This window comes from Balaenoptera acutorostrata, chromosome 1 (assembly GCF_949987535.1).
Source record: "Balaenoptera acutorostrata chromosome 1, mBalAcu1.1, whole genome shotgun sequence".
Classification (NCBI taxonomy): Eukaryota; Metazoa; Chordata; class Mammalia; order Artiodactyla; family Balaenopteridae; genus Balaenoptera; species Balaenoptera acutorostrata.
The window spans coordinates 65,311,260-65,336,470 of record NC_080064.1 but is presented as its reverse complement, the minus strand read 5'-3'; the positions used below and the strand labels follow the sequence as shown (position 1 = coordinate 65,336,470).

The 25,211-nt window shown below is 35.8% G+C and overlaps 1 protein-coding gene across 1 annotated transcript in view; it reads left to right on the top strand.

The window, feature by feature from the left end:
- ERICH3 (glutamate rich 3) overlaps positions 1 to 25,211 on the top strand; it is a 117,272-nt gene that overhangs the window by 79,281 nt on the left and 12,780 nt on the right. Inside the window, exons 11-12 of the mRNA XM_057535295.1 lie at positions 3,202 to 3,435; positions 12,972 to 13,421. Coding sequence (XP_057391278.1) covers positions 3,202 to 3,435; positions 12,972 to 13,421 — 684 coding nt within the window. The remainder of the gene's footprint in view (positions 1 to 3,201; positions 3,436 to 12,971; positions 13,422 to 25,211) is intronic.

Below are 25,211 nucleotides of genomic sequence, written 5' to 3'. Positions count from 1 at the left end.
ATCAGGAAAGGGGCATCTCCTAGGTCTCTTCTTCCCCACCTTCTCTAGTTGCTGCCCAACAGTTTCAGAAATCCAAGAGAATAATTACAGAGTTGTTTCAGCATTGGACTTTATATCTGTTTATTACTGAAATAGTGTGACTATCTAAAAAAGATTTCACTCCTAACACTTTGACCCAGCTTACCTCTCTCCATGATCCTTTCTAGTCTTTATTCTTATCTTAAACTGAAAATTTTAAAATATCTGTAGATAACAATAGCAACAGCAGAGAAATTAACAAATGGGGTGTGTTTTCATGTGTTTTAACTTTCACAACATACAGGTATGTTTATTTAGGCCATGTTAATTTCTGTATTTCTTTTTCTTAAACCAACATGGCCCGTGCTATGAGTAGCATACTTTATGACTATAAAACAGCTTTTCCCAAGATCTTTCTTCTGTGTTGGCTCCTTAATGGACTTTAAATGCCCATTTCCATTTAAAAAAAGAAGAAACAGCGGAGCAAGGCTTCAGCTCTCTGTAGAACAGCCGCTGATGGTCAGGGCAGCAAGAAGCCGGTGTGGAGGTCAGCCACGGAGAGCTGCGGAGGGATTGATGTTGACCTCGCATTGACCTGCTTCCTCATTAGTGGGGATGGTAAACAACAAGCTAATTACATTCTCTGGAAGAAGAAAGATGAGATGGGGAAACAGAAGAAATTATGAAAAGGGATCCGGAAAGCATGCCACTAGTTCATTCATATTGAAAACATGAGTAGATGAGACAAAGGAGGTGTGCTCTGAGCTGTGATGCTGATGCAGTGCTCCTGGTTAATAGAAGGCTAATATTTAAATGTGATGATAGAACAAAGCCAGGGCAGCCTTGAATTTCCTGTTTTGAGAGAAAACACTGAAGCTCCTGCCAAATAGGATTCAGGGACTGTTCTTGTGGTTCACTACATGGTCCTTCAATTTTATGGTCTGCTTCGATAATATAACTGCAATTGTGTCCTAATTGTGGACACTTGTACGATTCTGATTTTAATCAGGTGCCTCCATTAAAGTTTATTGCTGTCAATAAAGCACATATTGTGTGTGATTTCTCCTATTCTATTACCAACTCTCTCCACCCCCAATCAATCATGATTACTACTAATCTCTAATGTTTATTAGGAGCCTACTGTCCTTGGCACTATACTAAGCATATTTTAGGGATTATTGCTTTTAATAGTCCCCATAGCTTTGTGAGGCAGGTACCACACATATCATAGGTGAAAAAACTGAAGCTTAAAGATGTTGAGCAAATTGACAGGTCACACAGCTGTGTTTTAACTGGTACTTGGACACATGACAGCCTGACTCCAAAACCCTCATATTTCACCACGCTGTAATACTGTTGATGGACTTGCAGCAATTTACTCATGTACTGTCTGGCCCCTGCTTATCTTGTGACCAGCAGCAAATATCTCTTGTTTCTAATGTGTTTCTCTGTGTGTGTGTATTCTGTGGCTAACTTCAACCACTCCTAGGAAGGCTTCCACAATCTCCAAATGACTTTCCACCCTTGTTTGACTCTATTCCACTTATTTGACACTATTTCACATAATTAATCATGAATCCTATATAAAAATCTACAGCAATTGAGCCCAATAGTGTTAAAACTGACATTACTGAGGGTCATGTATAAAAACTATTCTAACATGAGTACAGTATTTCTTGTGTACCTACGTCTTATTTCCTCAACAAAAATTGGAGATTCCTTGATGGGCAGGGGTTGTGTTACTGTAATGTCTTTTATCTTGCAATTTTAGCCTCTTCCAAATAGAAGGGTGTCAATAAAGGCTTATTGATTGGCAGCTGACTAGACCAAGTGAGAAGCTATCCCATTACTTGGTCTGAAATATTTGAATCAAAATATTTGTTTTTATGAGTATGTCCTGTTTCCATTATGCAATATAAACTAATTTTTTCAACTTCTTCCTTATTTTATAATTTTGTTCTACTGATTCGCATTTCTCTTTCTCCATATTAAATCTCTTTCATGAAAACTTTCTCGTGATGAGTTCTCTTCTTTTGCCTTTTTTCGTTACAGTTTCTGATCTCACTTTTCTTCTCACATCGCCCTCATACCTTCTCTGCATTAACAGAGCTTTCTTCATATGCACAGGGCATGCATTTCTAAATGAAGTTTCTTTCATTGTGGCAGAGTGGACAGCTCTCAAGTAATTACCCGAAAGGCCCCCACTGCTGGAGAAGAAACCAGACTGTCTAATAACTAAAACACACAAAATAGGGAAAACTTTATTTTTCCTGTAATTTTTATTTTAAGAGCTAATTGTTTGTTTGCTTAATTGGTTCTGCATGAAATCCTTTTGCTCTCTATCCTTGGCATGTTGTCACTTCAAGATTTTTAGTTTTTGGTGGAAGAAAAAGGGGAACAATTAAATATGAAAGGTGAAAAATTATAACCACAAGGGACAGATGGCGTTTATCTGATGTGACAGTTTCCTTTTTCTGCTACAGATGTGTTACACTTCTGAAGAAATGAAGCAAATTCATGACTGTGACAGGAATATTCTATTTTATAAGAATTTTTATACTTGGAACGTAATTATTTTATTGATTGTAGGGATGAATAATGCATATGATTTCAGTTCTGGCCCAGGTACAGAATCCTTCATAATGCCTTTTCTTGATGTCCATTTGGTTCTCTCAAAGAATGTGCTATTCACAGTGTTACTTCTCAGGGCCTTTGGACTTGATTAATTGAATTTTTTCCACTTCACTATTCATTAACTTGATATCCAAATATTTTGAACATTCTTCCTATAAAATATGGCCTCACTGGGTCTCCAAATTAACTTTCATTATTATAATCCTGTTCTCTTCATTTTTAATTTATTTCTAATTTATTGTTTTCTATCAAGTTCTTCTCTTGTTCATTTTGGTTATCGTAGATGATGATGTCCATTTGTAAATGAGCTTTTATTATGTTTCAGGCTTGTCATCTGGAACTTCATTTCTTTACTGCTCTTGTGTATGTAACTGATTGCAATCTTTGATCATTTGCTATTAGTTTCCATGTTCACTAACTGTGTGAAAGGGAAGTGAAGAAAGGCCCAGAGAGGAGAGGATAATGGAGTCAAAGTTCTCATTAAAGTGAAATGGGTTAAGTATTAGGGATTCTATTTTCATTCTCATAGTGGAGCTTTTCTTTCCTCAGAATATGAAGAAGATTTTGAAGCAGATGAGGAGAAACAAGATGAGAAAGCTAATGAAGGACAGGCTGATGATCAAATGAATGGAATGCCAAAGTCACCCTCAGATGATGAAAAAGATCTTTTAGACCCTGAAAAGGAGAGTGAAACATCGCTGTGGAAGACATCAGATGCTGATGACAATGTGAAAGATGAGGTTGATGGATGCTCTGAGAATGAATTGGAAGAGGATAAACATGGCAAGTTGATTAGCTTATCATTTGACATAGGCTGTTTAGCAAGTATACTCACTACTTTTCTTTTCCTTATATTTAATGAGATAATCCTCTTTAAGAGACTGTTTAGGGCTTCCCTGGTGGCGCAGTGGTTGAGAATCTGCCTGCCAGTGCAGGGGACACGGGTTCGAGCCCTGGTCTGGGAAGATCCCACATGCCGCGGAGCAACTACGCCCGTGAGCCACAATTACTGAGCCTGCGCGTCTGGAGCCTGTGCTCCGCAACAAGAGAGGCCGCGATAGTGAGAGGCCCGCGCACCGCGATGAAGAGTGGCCCCCGCTTGCCACAACTAGAGAAAGCCCTGGCACAGAAACAAAGACCCAACACAGCCATAAATGAATGAATAAATAAATGAATAAATAAAAAAAAAAAAAAAAAAAAAAAAAGAGACTGTTTAGAACCTGGTTCCCTAACCAGAGGATGCTGATCAACCCCTCTTCCATAGATATCCAAATTATGGAGTCATTCTTCAATCCTTTCTCTTTCTTTAGTTTGCTGGGATTTTTCAGCAGGGTGTCAGGTGAAGCTTGTAGTGACACATCTTCTGTTTACTTAGAAAGTTACTACCTTTTTTAAATCTCAAACTATCTCCTCTTATATACACACACATATACACCATTTTTGTGGCTTTGGAAAAATGAAAAGTAGCTCCCATTCAATTAAAGGAAAAGTTGAAAATTCCTCCCTTATGTTCATTTTTTTTTCTTAACTTACCTTGAACACAGATGCTGGCATATTAGTTTATGGAAGGATTATTGCTCTTGGCAAAGCTTCCCCCTTATAGTCTTCAAACCTAAAATGACTCTGAATGTTCACAGGGAAAATACAGAGCTTTTCTGGTAGATAAAGAAACTCTCATTATCTGAGGCATACCTTAAATTTTTAAGCCCTTTTTAAACACCTTAAATTACCAAAATAATGTCCAAAGAAGGAACATATTTCTGGCTTTGTCCCATGAAAGGGTTTGGCCAAGGCTATGTGGGTCTTAGTAAATAAAATATCTTCCCTGTTACATTCTGGGCATTTATCAGTGATAATAATAACCCTGTCTTATATTTAAGTATGTGTATGTCTTTGTACTTTGCTTTAGACTAGAGAATGAGGTAACATTATGATGACTTTTTGAATTGCTGTCAATTTTCCCCATTCTTTTCACCTCTCAAATTTTTTTCTGTATAAAATCTCAAAATTTTGAATTCAAGGAATACATAGGGATTATACAAAATAAGAGTAAATTAAGTAATAAAGTAATCACAAGAACAAATATTTAGTTTGTAGTTCTATTCTGTTCAAGAACAAATTCAAGCAAACCTATTCTAAAATTTCATGCAGACATATGCAAGGCAATAAAATAAAGAACAGAAATTATTTAGAGTAAGAAAGAAGATAATTTTACTAGGAACTGCACATGAGACCATGACTATGCTTGAACTAAAAATTTAATCCTGAACTTCCTGACAGTCAGAGTAAAGAGTGAAGCACAATGTGAAAAATTAGAGTGATTTTCACTTTCAATATATTTGAAAACAAGTTTTGCTGCCATTTTATTAGAGTTGAAAGAACTACTCTATATTAATGATCTAGCATTGAGAATTTTTTGTAAAGTCTTAAATTAGGTTTTTTCTTTAATTTCTCAAGTTACATTTTATGTTTCTAGGCATGCCAAAACATAGCTTTTTACACTCATTTTGAATGTGAATATTGGATTTAAGTTTATATTCCTATATGACATAGAAAAAGTTAAAGAAGTCTATGGAAAAGTGATGTCACCTGAATCAAATTTTAAAGAAACTATACAAGTGACTTGGACCCGGAAAAAGATTGAAAGTGTGTTTGCATATAAATATAACCGGTTCAGAACAAAGAAAGACTCAGTTTTTAATTTCTTCAATAATTGTGGTGAACTATGAAGTATTGATTTCACAAAGGCTCAATACATTATTTCAATATATGGTAATCTGGGGATTATTTGTGTAATGCATAATCAACTTGCTTTCTTGGGATCAAATGGATTTTTTTCCAAGATAGAGTAATTTTTTCTGTTTAAGCAGACAAGGATGTAGGCAGTACTTGGATCTTACTTCGAGGGAAGGCTTTAATCATTTAGACCTGTAATTACTGAATAACTGATAGTGATAGGTCAACATTAACACTGAATATTACTTGCATTTAAATAACTGGAATCTTATGTTTAAAAAGGTATCCTATAGGTACTGTTCATTAAGACTATTTTGTGCTAAGTGCTGTGCTAAATATTTTACATGAATTATCTGATTTACTTCAAACAACCTTATAAAAAAGCAGGTACTTTTAATCTCCATTTCACAAGTAAAGAAACGGGGAAATGATGAGATTGAGTAACTAACACAGCCAGAAACTGGTGGAGCCAAGACGCAAAATTCAGAGCCTGGATTTTGGAGAAAAACAATATAACATTTCTCCAAATCAGCCAATATCCACTTATCTGAAATTAAAACAAGTCCCCCCAATAAAAGGATTTTGTTTCCTTAAGAATGTACATTTTAGAGGCATTTACCTTGAGCTCTTCATCTTATCCTATTTTTTAGCCTCTGTTTTTTGTTTTTTTTTACTTTTAAATGGAGGAAATTAAAATAGACATTTTCTAATTTTACCCAAATTTACCTCTCTCCTTCCTGGATGGACTCCTCCAATCCACTCCCAGGTCTTTTGCTCGTTTCCAGTTCATCCCCTTTCTCTTCCATGAGACTCTCCTACTTCGGCAGCCTTCACTGAGCTCTTTATTTTATGAAACTCTATCATTCAGTAGTTCATTTTTCACTCATTGTTTCATGTGTGTTAAAATTTTGCCCCTCAAACTAATTACACAATTTAATAACACAAAAATTAATTATACTACAAAAGCTAGGACTGTATGTTGTCTTTGTTATTCCTCACAGAGGTAATTTCCTAAAGATATTTTGTGAATATTAAGCAGTTACTTGATTAACACCAAGGATACTAAAATACTTTTGTTAGTGCCATGATATCTAGTTACATTTATACTATATGATTATTACTGGAATTTTATTAAAAACATTGTATAGAGTTAGCTGCATTATATAGATATAGAACATATAATATTTTAAATAGATATGTAATGAAAGCTATCAGAACATATAAAATCTAGTCCACAATGTTGGGAAACTTAAGAGCCAAAAATTAAACTGGCTAACTATTTTATTTTGTTTTGTCAATAACGATGTTATTAAATAATCCTTTTTAAGAGCTCCTTTGCATCCTTGGCATTTACATTAAAACTTTGCCATTATTCTGAAGTAAAATTTCATTGCTTACTACTCTTTCTTTCCTCCACCACCAGGCTCCTTTATTTTCCATCCCTTTATTTTGATAACCTGACCCTGTGTTATTCAAAAACATGCTTTTTAGCATGAGGAGTATCAGAATTAGATATTTCATCCAGCAAACAAGAAATGTGCATTAAAAATGATAATGACACGATAGATTCCTTGGAACACTCTATTGAAAAGCCAGACAGCACTTCATCTTCAAAAGTGTAAGAGGCAGATTGTGACCACTGAATGCTAGACACTGGCACGTCCTTTTTACTGACATGATTAAGAATCTCGCTGTTAGTGTTTGGATGTGTTTCATTGGAACCTGCCTGCACCTGTTCCCAGAGGGCAAACAATTGCCCAGGCTGTCACTCTTGTGACAAGTCGGCCCCATTTAAACTGCCAGTGAACAATTGCATCGGCCCGCCTTGATGAATACACTGTGCTGAACAGCCTGCAAGTGATGGAGTGCCAGGGACTGCGTGCCCACTAAGAGAGGACCCTGCTTTAGGAATGATGTGTGAGACTTCCCATCGTTTAAAAAGAATGACAGCTTCCTTTTCTCTGTGCTTGTGTTGGCAACCCCAGGAGCTAATTCACCAGTTGAAAATATATTGCCATAGATGAATGTTATAAAGTTGAGGGGAAAAGTGTCATGTTGCTGAGAATAGACTTTTAGGGACAGTTTGGATGATAGTACCTATGAGTAAGAGGTAAAGACTAAGTAGCTCCTTATGAGAAAGAGAACGGGGCGGGGAAAGAGGGGGGAGAGAGAGAGAGAGAGAGAGAGAGAGAGAGAGAGAGAATCTGTTCCCAGAATACAAAGGAAAGCACATAAGAATTAAAGCGAAATTTTTTTCTAGTAAGAAAGATAGTATTTTACTTGTGCTATTTTTCAGTCTGTTGAAGAAGTAGGCCTTAAAGACTTTGAAAATCTCAGAATCACAAAAATATTCTGTTTACTTGATTTACTGACTTCCAGTATCTCACTCTTCCTTTCTGGGCCTGACTATGGGCTTGAAGAGACGCATATGAGGGACGCCTGCTCCTTCTGTGTTGAAACTGTACATGCTAGGAAACCACACTCTGTGGACTTCAGTGTCACTTGACTCCTTCTCGGACCAGAGAGGGTTAGGGGAAGGTTGTAGGCAGCTTTTGGCTAGAATCTATGTCTGTGATTTTTTGCATGATTAGTCACACTTTAGTTTTTCTTAATTGTAAGAATTCCTCAATTCATCTTCACTTTTGGATTGTTGAAGTAGGAAGTCATGGCTTTCAGGTGAATATTTACACGCAGCATCATCTTTTAGTTCACATAAAATACTTTTCTATGAGGTATTTCTCTACAGTTTTGAATCTGCCCTGTACATAGTGATGGCACTACTGAGGCACTCAATAAAATCTTGTGAAATGCGTGGCTGGTTGACTAGATTAATGGACAACTGTAAAAAGATTTAAGCAGCAAAATGTGATACATGATTTGACTATATTCTCAGTATTTTAAGTATTTAGAAAATCCAGTTAAAGGTAAATAAGGAGGAACTTTTAAGCTTTCTTCTTCTCCTCCTGCTATATCTGCATTTACTTTAGATATTTATCCTTACAAAGTAATGTATATATTTGTCTCATTGGTAAATTGATAATGAATTACCAGTATGAGGACATATGTTCTCCCTTACACCAAATAGCTAGTTACTGTTCATGGATGGAATTCAATGATTTCTGCTTCTATTGTCATTAAGCATACACTCATTTGATGGTATTTATTGAGTACAAACCACTTGTCTGATCAGGTATTATTGTACATGAAAATATTGACCAAACCACAGTATCTAATATAAATATGAACAGATTTTGGTGAACTCATGAGTATAATCTACAACTGTTAATATAAGGACTAGTAGGACATAAGAATTCATATGTCAAGGCTAATTTGAAGAAAATAGGTGTGACACTTATGCAGATTTTTCTGGGAAACCTTGGACCAAGGAATGGGAAAGAGACATAATTTGTGTTAGAGCTCAGAGTAGTAGTATTGGGTCCACTGGGTTGGGATACATGGTGTGTTATTGGAGTGATCGAAATTTTTAACTGAATTTTCATATTTGAGTTTGTGAACTTAAATTGAGGTGTCTATATGGGCTTCAAGCTAGTAAGCTAAAAACAAAGTAGTTAAAATCAGGACATTAGTGGAGGAAATAATGAATTTAAACTGTAGTAAAACAATGCATCATGCTAGAGGGTGAAGGAATGATTGAAAACTGAGGTCAGGACTTGTCATTGGTTCAAAACAAACTATGTAGCTACGGATTACAATAAGAGTATAACAGCTTCTGAGAGAGCTACCCATGGTCACTGTTAAGAGAATGAACAAATACCTTAATAAATATGTGTAGTTGATTTATTGTGCTCATGCCAAAGGAAGCAATGTCTGTCTAGAGTGTGTAATCTCTATGGAAGCAGGGACCTGGCCTGCTTTTTTCTCCATTGTGTCCTCAATACCAGAACATTGCCTGACACATAGGATGTGCTCAATGTGCATTTAGTGAATGAATGAATCTCTGTAAGTCACTAGGAAGATGGAGGACAACTCAGGACCTCAGTTACGAGGAGAGAGAGCAGAGTTCATCCTGAATTTGCTAGCCTGGTGCTGACTATGGATGTGTGTGTGTGTGGTTGGTACCTTTGGTCAGGTGTATATCAAATTGACTAGGCAGGCAGTGCAAACAGTGGAGATTACTGACACATATATAGTAGAATATGTAAAACTATTTTCCATTTGTCATCCTGGGGTGGTAACAGTGGAAATTTAGCTAAGAGAAGCAATAGTGGGTTCATGACAGTGGGTGTCCTCTGTTTGAAGGCCTTTTGGCAGGTAGAGTGGTCTTGGTTTTAATACAGTGGGTCATTACAAAAGAAGTATTTTACAAAAATTGCTCCTTTATAGCTAATGGACATTGGGTATTATTTAACTTCTGTGGGCCTTACTTTCTAGACCTAGAAAAAGAAGATAACTAACTACTCCATTGGATTAAATGAGATGTTTGTAAATTGCTTACCTCAGTGCTTGGTACAGAGTAGGTGAATAATCATGATTCGGTTTTATTTTTTTCCTCAATAAATGGTAACTGTGACTACTATGCTTAATGTGATTTACAGGGTGAAATCACAAGAAAGAAATTTATTAGAATATACTTATCATGTATGATATCAGAGAGAGAAGAAGACTGAAAATCATAAAGCAATGATTATTTGATTTGGTGAGATTAATTTTTATCATGTAATTTCTACAATGATTTATGGAGAGCAGTAATTGGAATTGATTCCCATTTTACAGCCAAGGAAACAGAACCTTAGAGAAGTTAAGTAGCATAACCAAAGTCAAAGCTGATGAGTAGCTTAGTCATGATTGGAACACCTAAGTTTGTCTTACAGAAAAACATAATATTTTCTCTCAAGCTCATGTTGCGTAAAATAGTAGTGACGGAGAAGAAGGAATAGTTATCAATGAACAGTTATGATGACATGAAAAGAGAAAACAGTGAAGAACTGGGGACTGATTGATGTGGAAGGAGAAAAGTCAGAGATCCTGCTTAGGGTGTAGAACCATGGCACCAAACACACTGGCTTTGGCCAAGGACTCAGGCAGTGGGTGCAGATCAGGTTCCTACCATGAAGACCAAGGGCAGATTCTTAGCATCAGTACCTGGAGGGAGCACTGGAGAGATAAATGGAATTTGGTAGGAGGCAGAGCTGTTTCCTAACATGCCTCCAAGACAACTTTTTCCCTCCTAATGAAAAAAAAAAAAATTACAATTTACAATTTACATATCGACCCAAAAATTCCTTTATATAAAACGTTCCTTTATATAAAAGTTTTTACATAAAAACTTTATTTCTAAGAGAATAAATAAAATTAGTGTTGAAAATCCCATTCCATGGCCCTAAAGCATTTTGAGCTTTTTTGTAGGCAAAGCCTGGCCCCAGTGTCTGTATGAAAATGAGAGTGAGAAATGAGAGTGAAACAAAATTATACAGGGAGGTTAGAGAGAAATTTGAAAACTGAAATGAGTTTATATGGGAGGTCAGGTAGCCTTGCCACTCAGCGGCCATTCATTCACCTGATCTTTCTTAAGGACTGACTCAAAATTGAACCAGAGCATATTTCAGCCTTTGAAATAAAATAATACAATTAATAGAAGCTGCTAAAGAAAGAGGAGCACTCATTTTTTAAATTATGTGAACAACTCTCAGAGCCAAAAGTGAGAGTCCTGGTGTCAACATTCAGATGGGAGATAGGATATTTTTGGACATGCAGAACAATTATAACATTGTATCCTAGCTAATTGTGCAATTAATGAAAACCACTGATCAAACAAACCACTAGCACAGGGGAGTTGTTTTTCTTTTTTAAAAAAACAAATGTGAGATGCTTACGAGAGGGGGAGATTATAGTCCCTGAAGTTTCTGAACTAGTACAAATAAGATAGAGAACGACTGTCCTTGATCTGTACGTTCCCCACCGAGAGACAGCACATCCAGATCTTATACAATGGAGATAAAGAATGAGTGGCTGAAGTACGTGATTCCTTTGAGAAACAGTGGTCATCTGGTGCCTGTCAAGGTAGTTGGAAGATAAGAACAAATGGAATTGTACTTAAGGGGTTCTGTTGCTTAAAGGCTTTTTGGAGTTTATTTTTTACTGCTGTGTAGAATCTCTTACATCTTTGTGGGAACTCAGTATGTCTCAGTGACTATACTTAAAATGCTAAGCCCTGTCATGGAGAGCCGTTGGGGCTAGAGGGAAGAGGATAAGAGTAAAGACAGGTATTTCTTCCCTTAAACTCTGCCTCAGCTGCTACAGCCATCTGGGTAGCTGACAAGCAGAAAAAAACATAAACGGAAAAAAGAATCAGGAGCACACAGAGAAGAGCACACAAGAAAGCTAAGCAGCTTGTAAGTGTGGGCTATTTCATTTGAAAAATATATTCTATAAAAAAATTATAAACACAGGTCTATTTGGTTAAAAAAAAATGAAAGGAGGTTTGTATTTTTCTGGCCCAAGGCAGTGCATCTTCCTTACAGAGTCAGTGTGTGTGTGTTACTTTCTTGGAGATTTTTTAAAGTTTTTGTGTGTAATAAGTACTAAACCATTTTTGGCTCTGGTAAGTTTCTAGACTGCATATCTGTAGCGTCACATCAGTGTACTGCATAGATCTCCTAGAATCTCTTTTACCGATTCTGTGTGCCCATCTCCAGCTTCTGCATCCTCTGTCTTCTTCAGAGGACAGTCCTGGGCTACTGGGTTTGCTTCACCCTCAGGCACAAAGGGCAAGGGAGTGCCAAGAGTTCCTGTTCCCCCCAGGGTGGCCTGTAGCCATGTCTGACTGGAGCAGAGTATGGAAGCCCAGCTCCTTCCTCAAGGGAAGAAAAATTTTAATATAATGTAGACTCCAGAGGTTCCCATGGGATCAGGCTGAGGCTGAGATGTTGCTTGAAATAGCTCTCTTGATTGACTTCTTCGCTTCCCTGCCCTGCTTTACCCACACCCAGAAGAGTTTCTCTTGGAGCATATTTTTAATACATCACTGGCACATGAGTCCTCATCTCAGTGTCTGCTTCTGGGGAACCCAAAAAAAAGACCAGATCTCCCACACACACACATGCACACAGACACACACACAAAAGCATTCGCTCAGAATATTAAGTATCTAGGTATTATGCAAATACATAGATATTTTTACCATACCGAGCTACCAGGGTGTACCAGTATGGCAGGTGTTACAGTAGATAAAAATTTAAACTTTATGCACAGAGAATACTGTGGATACATCCAAGATGGTAATGAAATAAGTGCTCTTGCTGAACAAGTAAAAGATTATTCAATTTCTTCCATGACAAAATAGATACTAACAAAGGTTTTCCAGTGAAATGGCTTTCAACAAATAAACAAATACAACTGGTTTTCAGTTAAATGCGACTTCGTATTGAAGATTCTATAGACTCACAGATTTCATAGGTCTTTCTTTATCATGACAATTATGTGGACAAGATGGGGAAAGGGTATCAAATCTACTAAACTATATTAAAAATTTTAGTATGATTACTAGCATAATTCCCACAATTATTATTATTAAATTTCCCTTTATGGAAAAGCAATGATGTTGTCATTTTTAATTTTTGTAGATATAAGAACTGCTTCATCAGCCTCATCCAGAAGTCACCCATATTCTAGTTGCAGTGAAGATGAATCTGCACTGGGGGACAGGGAAGCCCACGCTGAAAACAGTCCAAATGAAAGTGTCCGAAGTCCATCTTCTCAGGAGTTGAGTGAAAATGATGAGCCAGGAAAAACCCACCTTCCAACTGAGAATTCTCTAGAAATCGAAATTGATGACCAAGAAATAATAAAAGCAGATGTGGAGACCAAGCCTCTGCCAATAGAGGAAAACTTGGAGAATGTTCTTGAAGAAGAAGCAGAGAAAGGAACCCGAGTGATTGCAGAAGGCTTATCTGAGAAGTCCAGGGAACATGTTTCCAAGGAAGAAAAGGAAAAGAGTAAGAGTAACCTTTGGGAAGGAAGCGCTGCTAAGGTGAAGGACAAAAAAGCAGGTCCCCGTAGGGTGGATAAAGGTGGTAAGTATGGCCATTGAGTTGACCTGCCATTGTCTCTATGCATGGAAGCTGACCTTGATCATTGCACTCTGCCAAAGCTTGGGAAATACTATTGTGATAATGCCGGAGGGATTCAATTTTTTCCTATTTCTCTCTGTGTCACATGATCATACATGTATTTTCAGCTTGCTGTTTTCCTTTATTGCATTTTTAAAATTACTTGATAATTCTTATGTAGCCTGTTTCCTATTTTCTGTAAATTCCTTCCTATGGCAGTTCTATCTCAAGAATCAAATAAAACACAATACATGTCTGAAGGCAAGGGTATGTGTAGCTTTTTAGAGGTTACTTAGTATTAGCAATGCTATTTGTTCTTATCCAAATATGCATTTATATGTATATGTAGCTAACATTGATAGGTGCTTGCTATGTGCCAGTGCTAAACACATATATTAACTCGTCTAATCCTCACAACAGCCCAATATCCCCATGAGTTAGGTTCTATTATCATTATCTCCTTTTTACAGATGACAAAACTGTGGTTTGTAGAGGTTAAGTAAGATGTCAAGCATCATACAGCTAATAAGAAGCCTTCCTAGGATTTGAATTCAGGGAGAGTGGTGCCTGTTTCTAAAGGTTTCCTATTTTATCGGTGCAATAGGAATTTATAGTTAAATAAAAATATAAAAATTTCATAGAAAACTCCAAACTGCACTTTAAGTTCTCTGAAACTGAGTAACTTTCGGATCCAGGGGTTTCTTGGGTGTGTTGGACAGTTCCATTTGACATAGAAAGTCTTGAAGTGTGTCCTAGGATGATCAAGGCCCCAGTACCTTAGACACATGGAAGGTCTGATACTTTTCTCAACTTTAGGAGGACAGTTAAAGGATTGAGTTGTGTCCTGCGGATGGCCAGTTGTGCCTGCAGCTATTTGGCTCTCACATAGTACCCTGTGCCCTATAACTTGTATCTCCGGCCTTTCCCTGATCTCTCCCATCTGTCTACCCTGCCAACATGGTGGGCATTCTTTCTGACTCCAAGGTAAAATTTGTTGTCACATTTTAATAGTACTAAAATTCATCTGCGTTTTAAAACTTATGAATGCTTTTAATGTCTATAACATTTATTTTAGAAACTTAAAAGCTGTTATTAAACCACTGGTGCCTACAGCTAAGAATTGAGGATGTTGAATAGTTATCTTTCCATCCAATCTTTATCATTAACCTTCTACTATGCACTGTGGTCAATAAGAAATGTGTAAGAGAGGGTTCCTTCCATAAAATGTTAAGAGGAAGCCTTGGCACGCCAATAACTGGACAAGGTCAGTAGTCACATGTAAAACCAGAGAAGGTACAAATGTTACGGGGCTTCAGAGGAAGAGAAGACTCATTTGATGAAGTCACCTTGAAAGTTTTCGTGAAGGACATATTTGAAGAAGGCTTTAAAGGTTAGATAAGATTTTGAAGGTGGAATGGAGGAGGATAAAACATGCCAAACAGAAGGAAGAAGCAAGGGATATAACCTTGGAATAAGTTAAACAAAAACTCTAGAATGAGCAGTTTGACAAACTTCAACCCACAGGCCAAATCTGGCCTACCACCTTTTCTTTTTGTATTGTCTGTGAGTGAAGAATGTTTTTTTTTCTTTTTTCTTTTCTTTCATTTTTAAATGGTTGGAAAAAATCAAAAGAAGAAGAATATGTGATATGTGAAAATTATATTAAATTCATATTTCAGTGCCAGAAAATAAAGTTTTATTGAACTAGAGTCATGCTTATTTATTTACATATTCTTAGTGGCTGCTTTTGCTCTACAAGGGCAGAGTTAAGTAGTTGCAACAGAGACCCTATGGCCCACGAAGCCCTAAGGATTCACTGTTTGGCCCTTTACAGAAGAAGTTTGCCAACCTCTGCCCTAGAATTATAACATTAAGACCCCCAACATTTTCAAAATGATTTTGCCATATGTGAGTAAAGATTCTTATTAACATACATTTGAATCCCTTTTATAAAATAATTCAAATTTTTGATCTTGGATTTTATCATTCAATTCTGGTACATGTAATGTATAATCTAGAAAATTTGTACAATTTGGCAAACTGCTGACCAAAAAGGTAGAGATGTTAAAGTTCAGTAGCAACATTGACATTATTACTAGTATTTCTTTTATTTCTACTTCAGAAAACTAGATTGTTTACCTGGATTTGTGGAAGTAGACAACTTTTTGTAAAATAAGATGCACATGATATAGGCTGAAATTAGGGGATAGATAGAATAACAGAAGTATTCGACTAGGATCATATCACTTGGAAGAGAGTGGGTTTTTTTTTTCCCCCCTCTGGATTTGTGAAATGAAGTGTATAGGTTTATTATTTTTCTCAACTATTATAGGAAGCCTGTGTTCTTGACTTAATGACATCTATAATTTTAAAACATTTTGTTATTATCTTTTCATTGAGGTGGGTTCAACACTAGATGGCAACGTTTATGACTATTTATCTCTCTTATGTTCTAATATATGTACCAAACCTCTTTATCAGTGTTTATTTTTCATTAACAGCTTATGAAATAACATTTAGAAAATAGAGAAAAGCGGTCTTAAAATTATCTATAGATTTATCACACACAAAAATCACCTTTAACATATGGTCAGTCTTTTTATTTCTAAAGTTAGAGTTTACAAAGTTATGTTTTCATATTTCCATAAAATGTTATATTTTGCTTTTTATTCTTAACCTTATACCATAAGTATTTTTATGTTATTATGTAATCTTCATGAATATGTTTAATGTCTGTGTATTAGTCCATTCTGTGTTTTTTTCATAATTTAAACATTTTCCTATTTTTCCTATTTTCACTACTACTAGTAGTACTCTAGTATCTTATTACCTATGATAATTTGAAATTAATAATTATTTTCTTAGGCTAGGTTCCAAGAATTTTACTTTCTGGATCAAAGGTAATAGACATTTTAAAGTTTTTGAAAAAATTTTTTTTCTTAGAAAAGATTGGTTGAAAAGTTTATACAATACAGAACAGATGAGAATAAGATGAAAGCTAAAGGCTTCCTTGCCTGGCCTTTATTCTTTTTCCTGAGAGATAGATAACTGTGGATAAGTTTTTTTGTGTGCATGATTCCAGAAAATTTTCTCTATATACACACATATATAAATGCATTCATATATTATATATATATACAGACCTTATTTTTATATACAGATGGAAACATGATACATTTTTGTTTTACGACTTGCTTTTTTCACTTAACACTGTATCCTGAATATCTTTTCATATCAGCACATATAACTGTACTTTTATTCTTATTTACTGTACATGTTATGCCATTGTATTGCCTTAGTATCTTATAACTTTGCAACTTTTCTTAAAAATATGTTGCCTTCTGTGTAAGAACTGGTAGATTTGTTCTATGGTCCATCTTCCACAAAAGAACAAAATTTCTGGATTACAGAGGCCCAGAGGCAGAGAGAGTAAAGTACAGTGGAAAATAAGATATTAATAAGCAAAATAAAACAAAGACCATGTAAAATGTTCAGAATGATGTAGAAGGATTATGGTATCAAAACCTAAGGATTAGTAGATTATGACAGTTGGGTGCTAATGTTTTTAAAATAAACTCAAGGAAATGATGCAATAAATTTGTAAATATTTAGAATAATAGATTAAAGGAAGTGACAGATAGTCTCAAAAGCCTTTATATTCCTAAGAAAATTTCAGATAAAATAAACCAGGTCTTGAAAGTATCGTGAGTTATATTGATATTGATGCCAAGCAAAGAGGTTATGGTGGTTCCTCCTCCTTAACTGAGTCTTCAGTTAGGTGGCTGAGGGAGAGAGGGATAGAATCAAAGTTATATGCTTGAAATGAAGGTCATTTAGGTCACTCTGCTGCAAAACACAGCTTATATGAGTTAGACCAGAAGGCTGGTGAAGATTGAAAAGTGTGTATTTTATTTAGCTTCCTGATTAGAACCTTAGATTGCAGTGAAATGGGGGCTGAGATAATGTGTAAAAGATTCTATCTCATTTTGTATAGCACTGAATTAATCAATTTCAACTAGACCTAGAATAAAAATTGTGATTATGTTAAGAATAAGTCTATGGGCTAAAAAAATGACGTACAATTAATGATGTTTTATTGTGTCTAAGTTAATACAACTTAATCTGAATTGTTTTCACTTAAGATCATAGCAATGGATAAATTTGTAAAGTACTCCAGTCAATGCCTTCATACCTTTCAGGTTGATAACATAAAGCGATAACTTCCTTCTAACTATTTTATAATATGTCACACTTAATTGGGCTTTGTCCAGTCCACCAACAAATCAGGTGAATTTATATAAAAGATATGTCATATGCAGTGAAGTGGATAAAGTAAAAGATTATAATTGCTAGCTACAATGAGATAGTGCCCTTGAGAGTTAATTCAGTATTATAGGGCATAGTGTTATTTTCGTGTGTTTATTTTTCTGTTATTTTTAGTTTAAGCTGTCTTAATGCATTGTGACACATGGTGTTCTAATGATGGAACAATTCATGTGATTTGTGAAATTAATAAAATTTATACATTATGAATATAAATAATATATTAAGAATAAAGTATTATATAGTATAAAGTAAAATGTATGTAGAAGTAGGCATTTTATACTTTTATATATGAATCAGCAGAAGTCATAGTGCTTGGCCAGGTCATATAGACCTAAAAAATGTTAGGACTAAAGTAAAATGCAATTTTATCATCACATAGGCAGGATAGAATGGTCTTGATGAAAGAACAAGAAAATCACGTGTTATGAGTTGCAGTCTAAATACAATTTCTGAATGAATTGTGAAAGCATATAGCTGTTTGTTTCAATAGATTTCTTCTGAAATATTTGTTAGGTATCTGCTTTATGCCACACTGTTCCTGGGGTGAACATAACGAAGTCCTTCCCTATATGGGAGTTTATATTCGAGGAGGAGATGTGCCTAACAAGTGAAAGATAAACATGTAATGGGGCATCTGGGCTAAGTGCTAGCAGTAAAGAAAGTCAAGGTAAGGACATAGAGTGATGGTTTGAGGAAGGGGTAGTATTTTTTAGGGCTGTCCTCTCTCAGTGAGGGGACATTTGAGCAAAGACCAGAATGAGGTGTGGGGGTGAGCCACTCTGTCATGTGAAGAAGGAGCACAGGAAGCAGAGGGCCCAGCAAATGCACAGAGTCTAAATTGGTAGCATCGTTGTTGAGTGAAGAATTTGGAAGGAGGTCAGTGTGACAGGAGCAGAATGGACAAGCCAGAGACTGGAGGAGATGAGGCCAGAGGGAAAAACTTATAGGCCATTGGGAGGAGTTTATTCTGAGGTAGGAAGCCATTGGAAAAATTAGTGCATGCAAATGACATGAGCTGAAAGTTTTGAAAAGATTCTTGCTACTGTGTGGAGGATAGAATTTAGCTTTCTGAGTATGTTATCTTCGAACAGCTGTGGTCTTGAGTTGTGATTAATCCTGGATTTTTGTAAGCAATGTTTCAATGACAAAGGTAACACAGGAACATCTTTACTGTATAGGTAGATGATGTAAGTCATGAATTTTGTCATAGTGAGTTGTTGGGAAGATAATTGATTGGCTACACAAAGATTGATCAAAGAACACACATAGTTTTCAAGGTGACTGGAAACTTGGGATAAACCTGCGTATATATTTACTCAGCTTTTATGGCCTTCTTATGTTCTTAAAATTCAAATGAAAAGTTCTTGGCAAAACTTTCTTCTGATATAGAATTGCTCAAGATACATAGCATTGTTTTTAACATATTTATTGGAGTATAATTGCTTTACAATGGTGTGTTAGTTTCTGCTGTATAACAAAGTGAATCAGCTATACATATACATATATCCCCATATCTCCTCCCTCTTGCATCTCCCTCCCACCCTCAATATCCCACCCCTCTAGGTGGACACAAAGCACTGAGGTGATCTTCCTGTGCTATGCAGCTGCTTCCCACTAGCAATCTGTTTTACCTTTGGTAGTGTATATATGTTCATGCTACTCTCTCACTTCGTCCCAGCTTACCCTTCCCCCTCCCTGTGTCCTCAAGTCCATTCTCTATGTCTGTGTCTTTATTCCTGTCCTGCCCCTAGGTTCTTCAGAACCATTTATTGTTTTTAGATTCCATATATATGTGTTAGCATAAGGTATTTGTTTTTCTCTTTCTGACTTACTTCACTCTGTATGACAGTCTCTAGGTCCATCCACCTCACTACAAATAACTCAATTTTGTTTCTTTTTATGGCTGAGTAGTATTCCACTGTATATATGTGCCACATCTTCTTTATCCATTCATCTATCAATGGACACTTAGGTTGCTTCCATGTCCTGGCTAAGTAGAACTGCAATGAACATTGTGGTACATGAATCTTTTTGAATTATGGTTTTCTCAGGGTATATGCCCAGTAGTGGGATTGCTTGGTTGTATAGTAGTTCTATTTTTAGCTTTTTGAGGAACCTCCATACTGTTCTCCATACTGGCTGTATCAATTTACATTCCCACCAACAGTACAAGAGGGTTCCCTTTTCTCCACAGCCTCTCAAGCATTTCCTGTTTGTAGACTTTTTGATGATGGCCATTCTGACCGGTGTGAGGTGATACTTCATTGTAGTTTTGATTTGCATTTCTCTAATGATTAGTGATGTTGAGCATCCTTTCATGTGTTTGTTGGCAATTTGTATATCTTCTTTGGAGAAATGTGTATGTAGGTCTTCTGCCCATTTTTGGATTGGGTTGTTTGATTTTTTGATATTGAGCTGCTTGTATATTTCGGAGATTAATCCTTTGTCAGTTGCTTCGTTGACAAATATTTTCTCCCATTCTGAGGGCTGTCTTTTCATCTTGTTTATGGTTTCCTTTGCTGTGCAAAAGCTTTTAAGCTTCATTGGGTCCCATTTGTTTATTTTGTTTTTATTTCCATTTCTCTAGGAGGTGGGTCAAAACGGATCTTGCTGTGATTTATGTCATGGAGTGTTCTGCCTATGTTTTCCTCTAAGAGTTTTATAGTGTCTGGCCTTACATTTAGGTCTTTAATCCATTTTGAGTTTATTTTTTGTGTATGGTGTTTGTTAGGGAGTGTTCTAATTTCATTCTTTTACATGTAGCTGTCCAGTTTTCCCAGCACCACTTATTGAAGAGGCTGTGTTTTCTCCATTGTATATTCTTGCCTCCTTTATCAAAGATAAGGTGACCATATGTGTGTGGGTTTGTCTCTGGACTTTCTATCTTGTTGCATTGATCTATGTTTCTGTTTTTGTGCCAGTACCATACTGTCTTGATTACTGTAGCTTTGTAGTATAGTCTGGAGTCTGAGAGCCTGATTCCTCCAACTCCGTTTTTCTTTCTCAAGATTGCTTTGGCTATTCGGGGTCTTTTGTGTTTCCATGCAAATTGTGAAATTTTTTGTTCTAGTTCTGTGAAGAATGCCATTGGTAGTTTGACAGGGATTGCATTGAATCTGTAGATTGCTTTGGGTAGTAGAGTCATTTTCACAATGTTGATTCTTCCAATCCAAGAACATGGTATATCTCTCCATCTATTTCTACCATCTTTAATTTCTTTCATCAGTGTCTTATAGTTTTCTGCATACAGGTCTTTTGTCTCCTTAGGTAGGTTTATTCCTAGATATTTTATTCTTTTTGTTGAAATGGTAAATGGGAGTGTTTCCTTAATTTCTCTTTCAGATTTTTCATCATTAGTTTATAGGAATGCATGAGATTTCTGTGCATTAATTTTATATCCTGCTACTTTACTAAATTCATCGTTTAGCTCAAGTAGTTTTCTGGTAGCATCTTTAGGATTCTCTATGTATAGTATCATGTCATCTGCAAACAGTGACAGCTTTACTTCTTCTTTTCCGATTTGGATTCCTTTTATTTCTTTTTCTCTGATTGCTGTGGCTAACACTTCCAAAACTATGTTGAATAATAGTGGTGAGAGTGGGCAACCTTGTCTGGTTCCTGATCTTAGTGGACATGGTTTCAGTTTTTCACCATTGAGAATGATGTTGGCTGTGGGCTTGTCATATATGGCCTTTATTATGTTGAGCTAAGTTCCCTCTATGCCTACTTTCTGGAGGGTTTTTATCATAAATTGGTGTTGAATTTTGTCAAAAGCTTTTCCTGCATCTATTGAGATGATCATATGGTTTTTCTCCTTCAATTTGTTAATATGGTTTATCACACTGATTGATTTGTGTATATTGAAGAATCCTTGCATTCCTGGGATAAACCCCACTGGATCATGGTGTATGATCCTTTTAATGTGCCACTGGATTCTGTTTGCTAGTATTTTGTTGAGGAGTTTTGCATCTATGTTCGTCAGTGATATTGGCCTGTGTTTTCTTTTTCTGTGACATCTTTGTTTGGTTTTGGTTTCAGGGTGATGGTGGCCTTGTAGAATGAGTTTGGGAGTGTTCCTCCCTCTGCTATATTTTGGAAGAGTTTGAGAAGGACAGGTGTTAGCTCTTCTCTAAATGTTTGATAAAATTTGCCTGTGAAGCCATCTGGTCCTGGGTTTTTGTTTGTTGGAAGATTTTAAATCAGAGTCTCAATTTCAGTGTTTGTGATTGGTCTGTTTATCTTTTCTATTTCTTCCTGGTTCAGTCTCGGAAGGTTGTGCTTTTCTAAGAATTTGTCCATTTCTTCCAGGTTGTCCATTTTATTGGCATATAGTTGCTTGTGGTAATCTCTCATGATTCTGTGTATTTCTGCAGTTTCAGTTGTTGCTTCTCCTTTTTCATTTCTAATTCTAATGATTTGAATCTTCTCCCTTTTTTTCTTGATGAGTCTGGCTAATGGTTTATCAATTTTGTTTATCTTCTCAAAGAACCAGCTTTTAGTTTTATTGATCTTTGCTATTGTTTCCTTCATTTCTGTTTCATTTATTTCTGATCTGATCTTTATGATTTCTTTCCTTCTGCTAACTTTGGGGTTTTTTGTTCTTCTTTCTGTAATTGCTTTAGGTGTAAGGTTAGGTTGTTTATTTGAGATGTTTCTGGTTTCTTGAGGTAGGATTGTATTGCTATAAACTTCCCTCCTAGAACTGGTTTTGCTGCATCCCATATGTTTTGGGTTGTCATGTTTTCATTGTCATTTGTTTCTAGGTATTTTTAAATTTCCTCTTTGATTTCTTCAGTGATCTCTTGGTTATTTAGTACTGTATTGTTTAGCCTCCATGTGTTTGTATTTTTTACAGATTTTTTCCTGTAATTGAGATCTAGTCTCATAGCATTGTGGTCCAAAAAGATACTTGATACGATTTCAATATTCTTAAATTTACCAAGGCTTGATTTGTGACCCAAGGTGTGATCTATCCTGGAGAATGTTCCATGAGCACTTGAGAAGAAAGTGTATTCTGTTGTTTTTGGATGGAATGTCCTATAAATATCAATTAAGACCATATTGTTTAATGTTTCATTTAAAGCTTGTGTTTTCTTATTTTTTTTCATTTTGAATGATCTGTCCATTCATGAAAGTGGGGTGTTAAAGTCCCCTACTATGACTGTGTTACTGTCAATTTCCCCTTTTATGGCTGTTAGCATTTGCCTTATGTATTGAAGTTCTCCTATGTTGGGTGCATAAATATTTACAATTGTTGTATCTTCTTGGATTCATCCCTTGATCATTCGGTAGTGTCTTTCTTTGTCTCTTGTAATAGTCTTTATTTTAAAGTCTATTTTGTCTGATATGAGCATTGCTACTCCAGCTTTCTTTTGATTTCCATTTGCATGGAATATCTTTTTCCATCCCCTCACTTTCAGTCTGTATGTGTCCCTAGGTCTGAAGTGGGTCTCCTGTAGACAGCCTATATACAGGTCTTGTTTTTTGTCCATTCAGCCAGTGTATGTCTTTTGGTTGGAGCATTTAAACCATTTACATTTAAGGTAATTATCGATATGTATTTTCCTATTACCATTTTCTTAGTTGTTTTGGGTTTGTCATTGTAAGTCTTTTCCTTTTCTTGTGTTTCCTGCCTAGAGAAGTTCCTTTCGCATTTGTTGTAGAGCTGGTTTGGTGGTGCTGAATTCTCTTAGCTTTTCCTTATCTGTACAGGTGTTAATTTCTCCATTGAATCTGAATGAGATCCTTGCTGGGTAGAGTAATCTTGGTTGTAGGTTCTTCCCTTTCATCGCTTTAAATATGTCCTGCCACTCCCTTTTGGCTTGCAGAGTTTCTTCCAAAAGATCAGCTGTTAACGTTATGGGGATTCCCTTGTATATTAATTGTTGTTTTTCCCTTGCTGCTTTTAATATTTTTTCTTTGTATTATTTTTTGATAGTTTGATTAATATGTGTCTTTGCATCTTTCTCCTTGGATTTATCCTGTATGGGACTCTCTGCGCTTCTTGGACTTGATTGAATATTTCCTTACCCATATCAGAGAAGCTGTCAACTATAATCTCTTCAAATATTTTCTCAATCCCTTTTTTTTTCTCTTCTTGTTCTGGGACCCCTATCATTCAAATGTAGGTGCATTTAATGTTGTCCCAAAGGTTTCTGAGATTGTCCTCAATTCTTTCCATTCTTTTTTCTTTATTCTGTTGTGCGGTAGTTATTTCCACTATTTTCTCTTCCATGTCACTTATTCGTTCCTCTGCCTCAGTTATTCTTCTTAGCATGTTTTAAGATGGGAACAATTTGTGTAGTTTCAAAGCAAGCAGAGGAGAGGGAATGAATTTAGAAAGCTTGCCTACTAATATTGCAAACCATGTCCTTGCTACCACTTTTCAAAAAATTATGAAATTTAAAAAGAATTGGTGGAAATTGAGAACTGTCAGCAATAGTACAGGGACATAAGGCCTCTCATCATTATAGATGAAATTGTTAATTGATACCTCCTGTTTTGAAGTACCTAGAGAATCATATATCAAAAGCTTCTAAAAATTATCATGCTCTTTGACCCAGAAATTCCAGTTCCAACAATTTATCCTAAGGCAATAGTCAGAAATAATAAAATAATTATAAGTAGTATTTTAAGTAGCTTTATAATCACAAAAATGGTAATAATTCAATATTTAACACTAGGCAGTTGGTTAGCCAAATTTTAGTAAAACCTTATTAGAATATTCTGTGCAGTTATTGAAGAATAGTTCTTATTTAATGACATGTGGATATAGTCACAATATATTGCTAAATGAATAAAATGGGATACAAAATGTCATCTAACTGAGAGTAAAAAAATACTTAGAAATCTTCCAAAATATTAACTAGTATTTGTTTCTGAGTGGTGAAACTAGGATATTTTTGTTTTCTTCTCTGTACTTTTTATCATTTCAAGCTTTAAGTAGTGAATATGTACTATTTTCATATTTTGGGAAAGTACAATGTATATATTATTTTAAAATATGTTTGTTTCATAATAAAAGAAGCTCACATTAGAATGCAATAATATTTTGGTATTTTAAAAACATCTTGAAATATCCTATATCATTTGAGTGGAAAAAGTATTTCTCTGTGAAATTCTCTGTTTGAGCCTCTTCCATTTTGCTACAAATGCTGTGGGAACTGACAACTCTGTTTGCTTTTAATGGTCATCTTTATAGCAAGGTGAAAGAGCGGAGACTTGAGGGATGAAGGGCTAAATAGATAGAGGAAACAGGGTGATGTGTCACATTGCTGGCATGGGAGTCTCAGCATGCATAGTCCTCCTTTACTGTAGGTGGAAAATGGTCAAAGTTAGACACTGGCCAAGGTCTTGCTTTTAAGTTTCAGTTTCAGAAGAACATCTGAGAAAAAAATGACCAAGTGAGGTCTTTTCTGATCTCACACC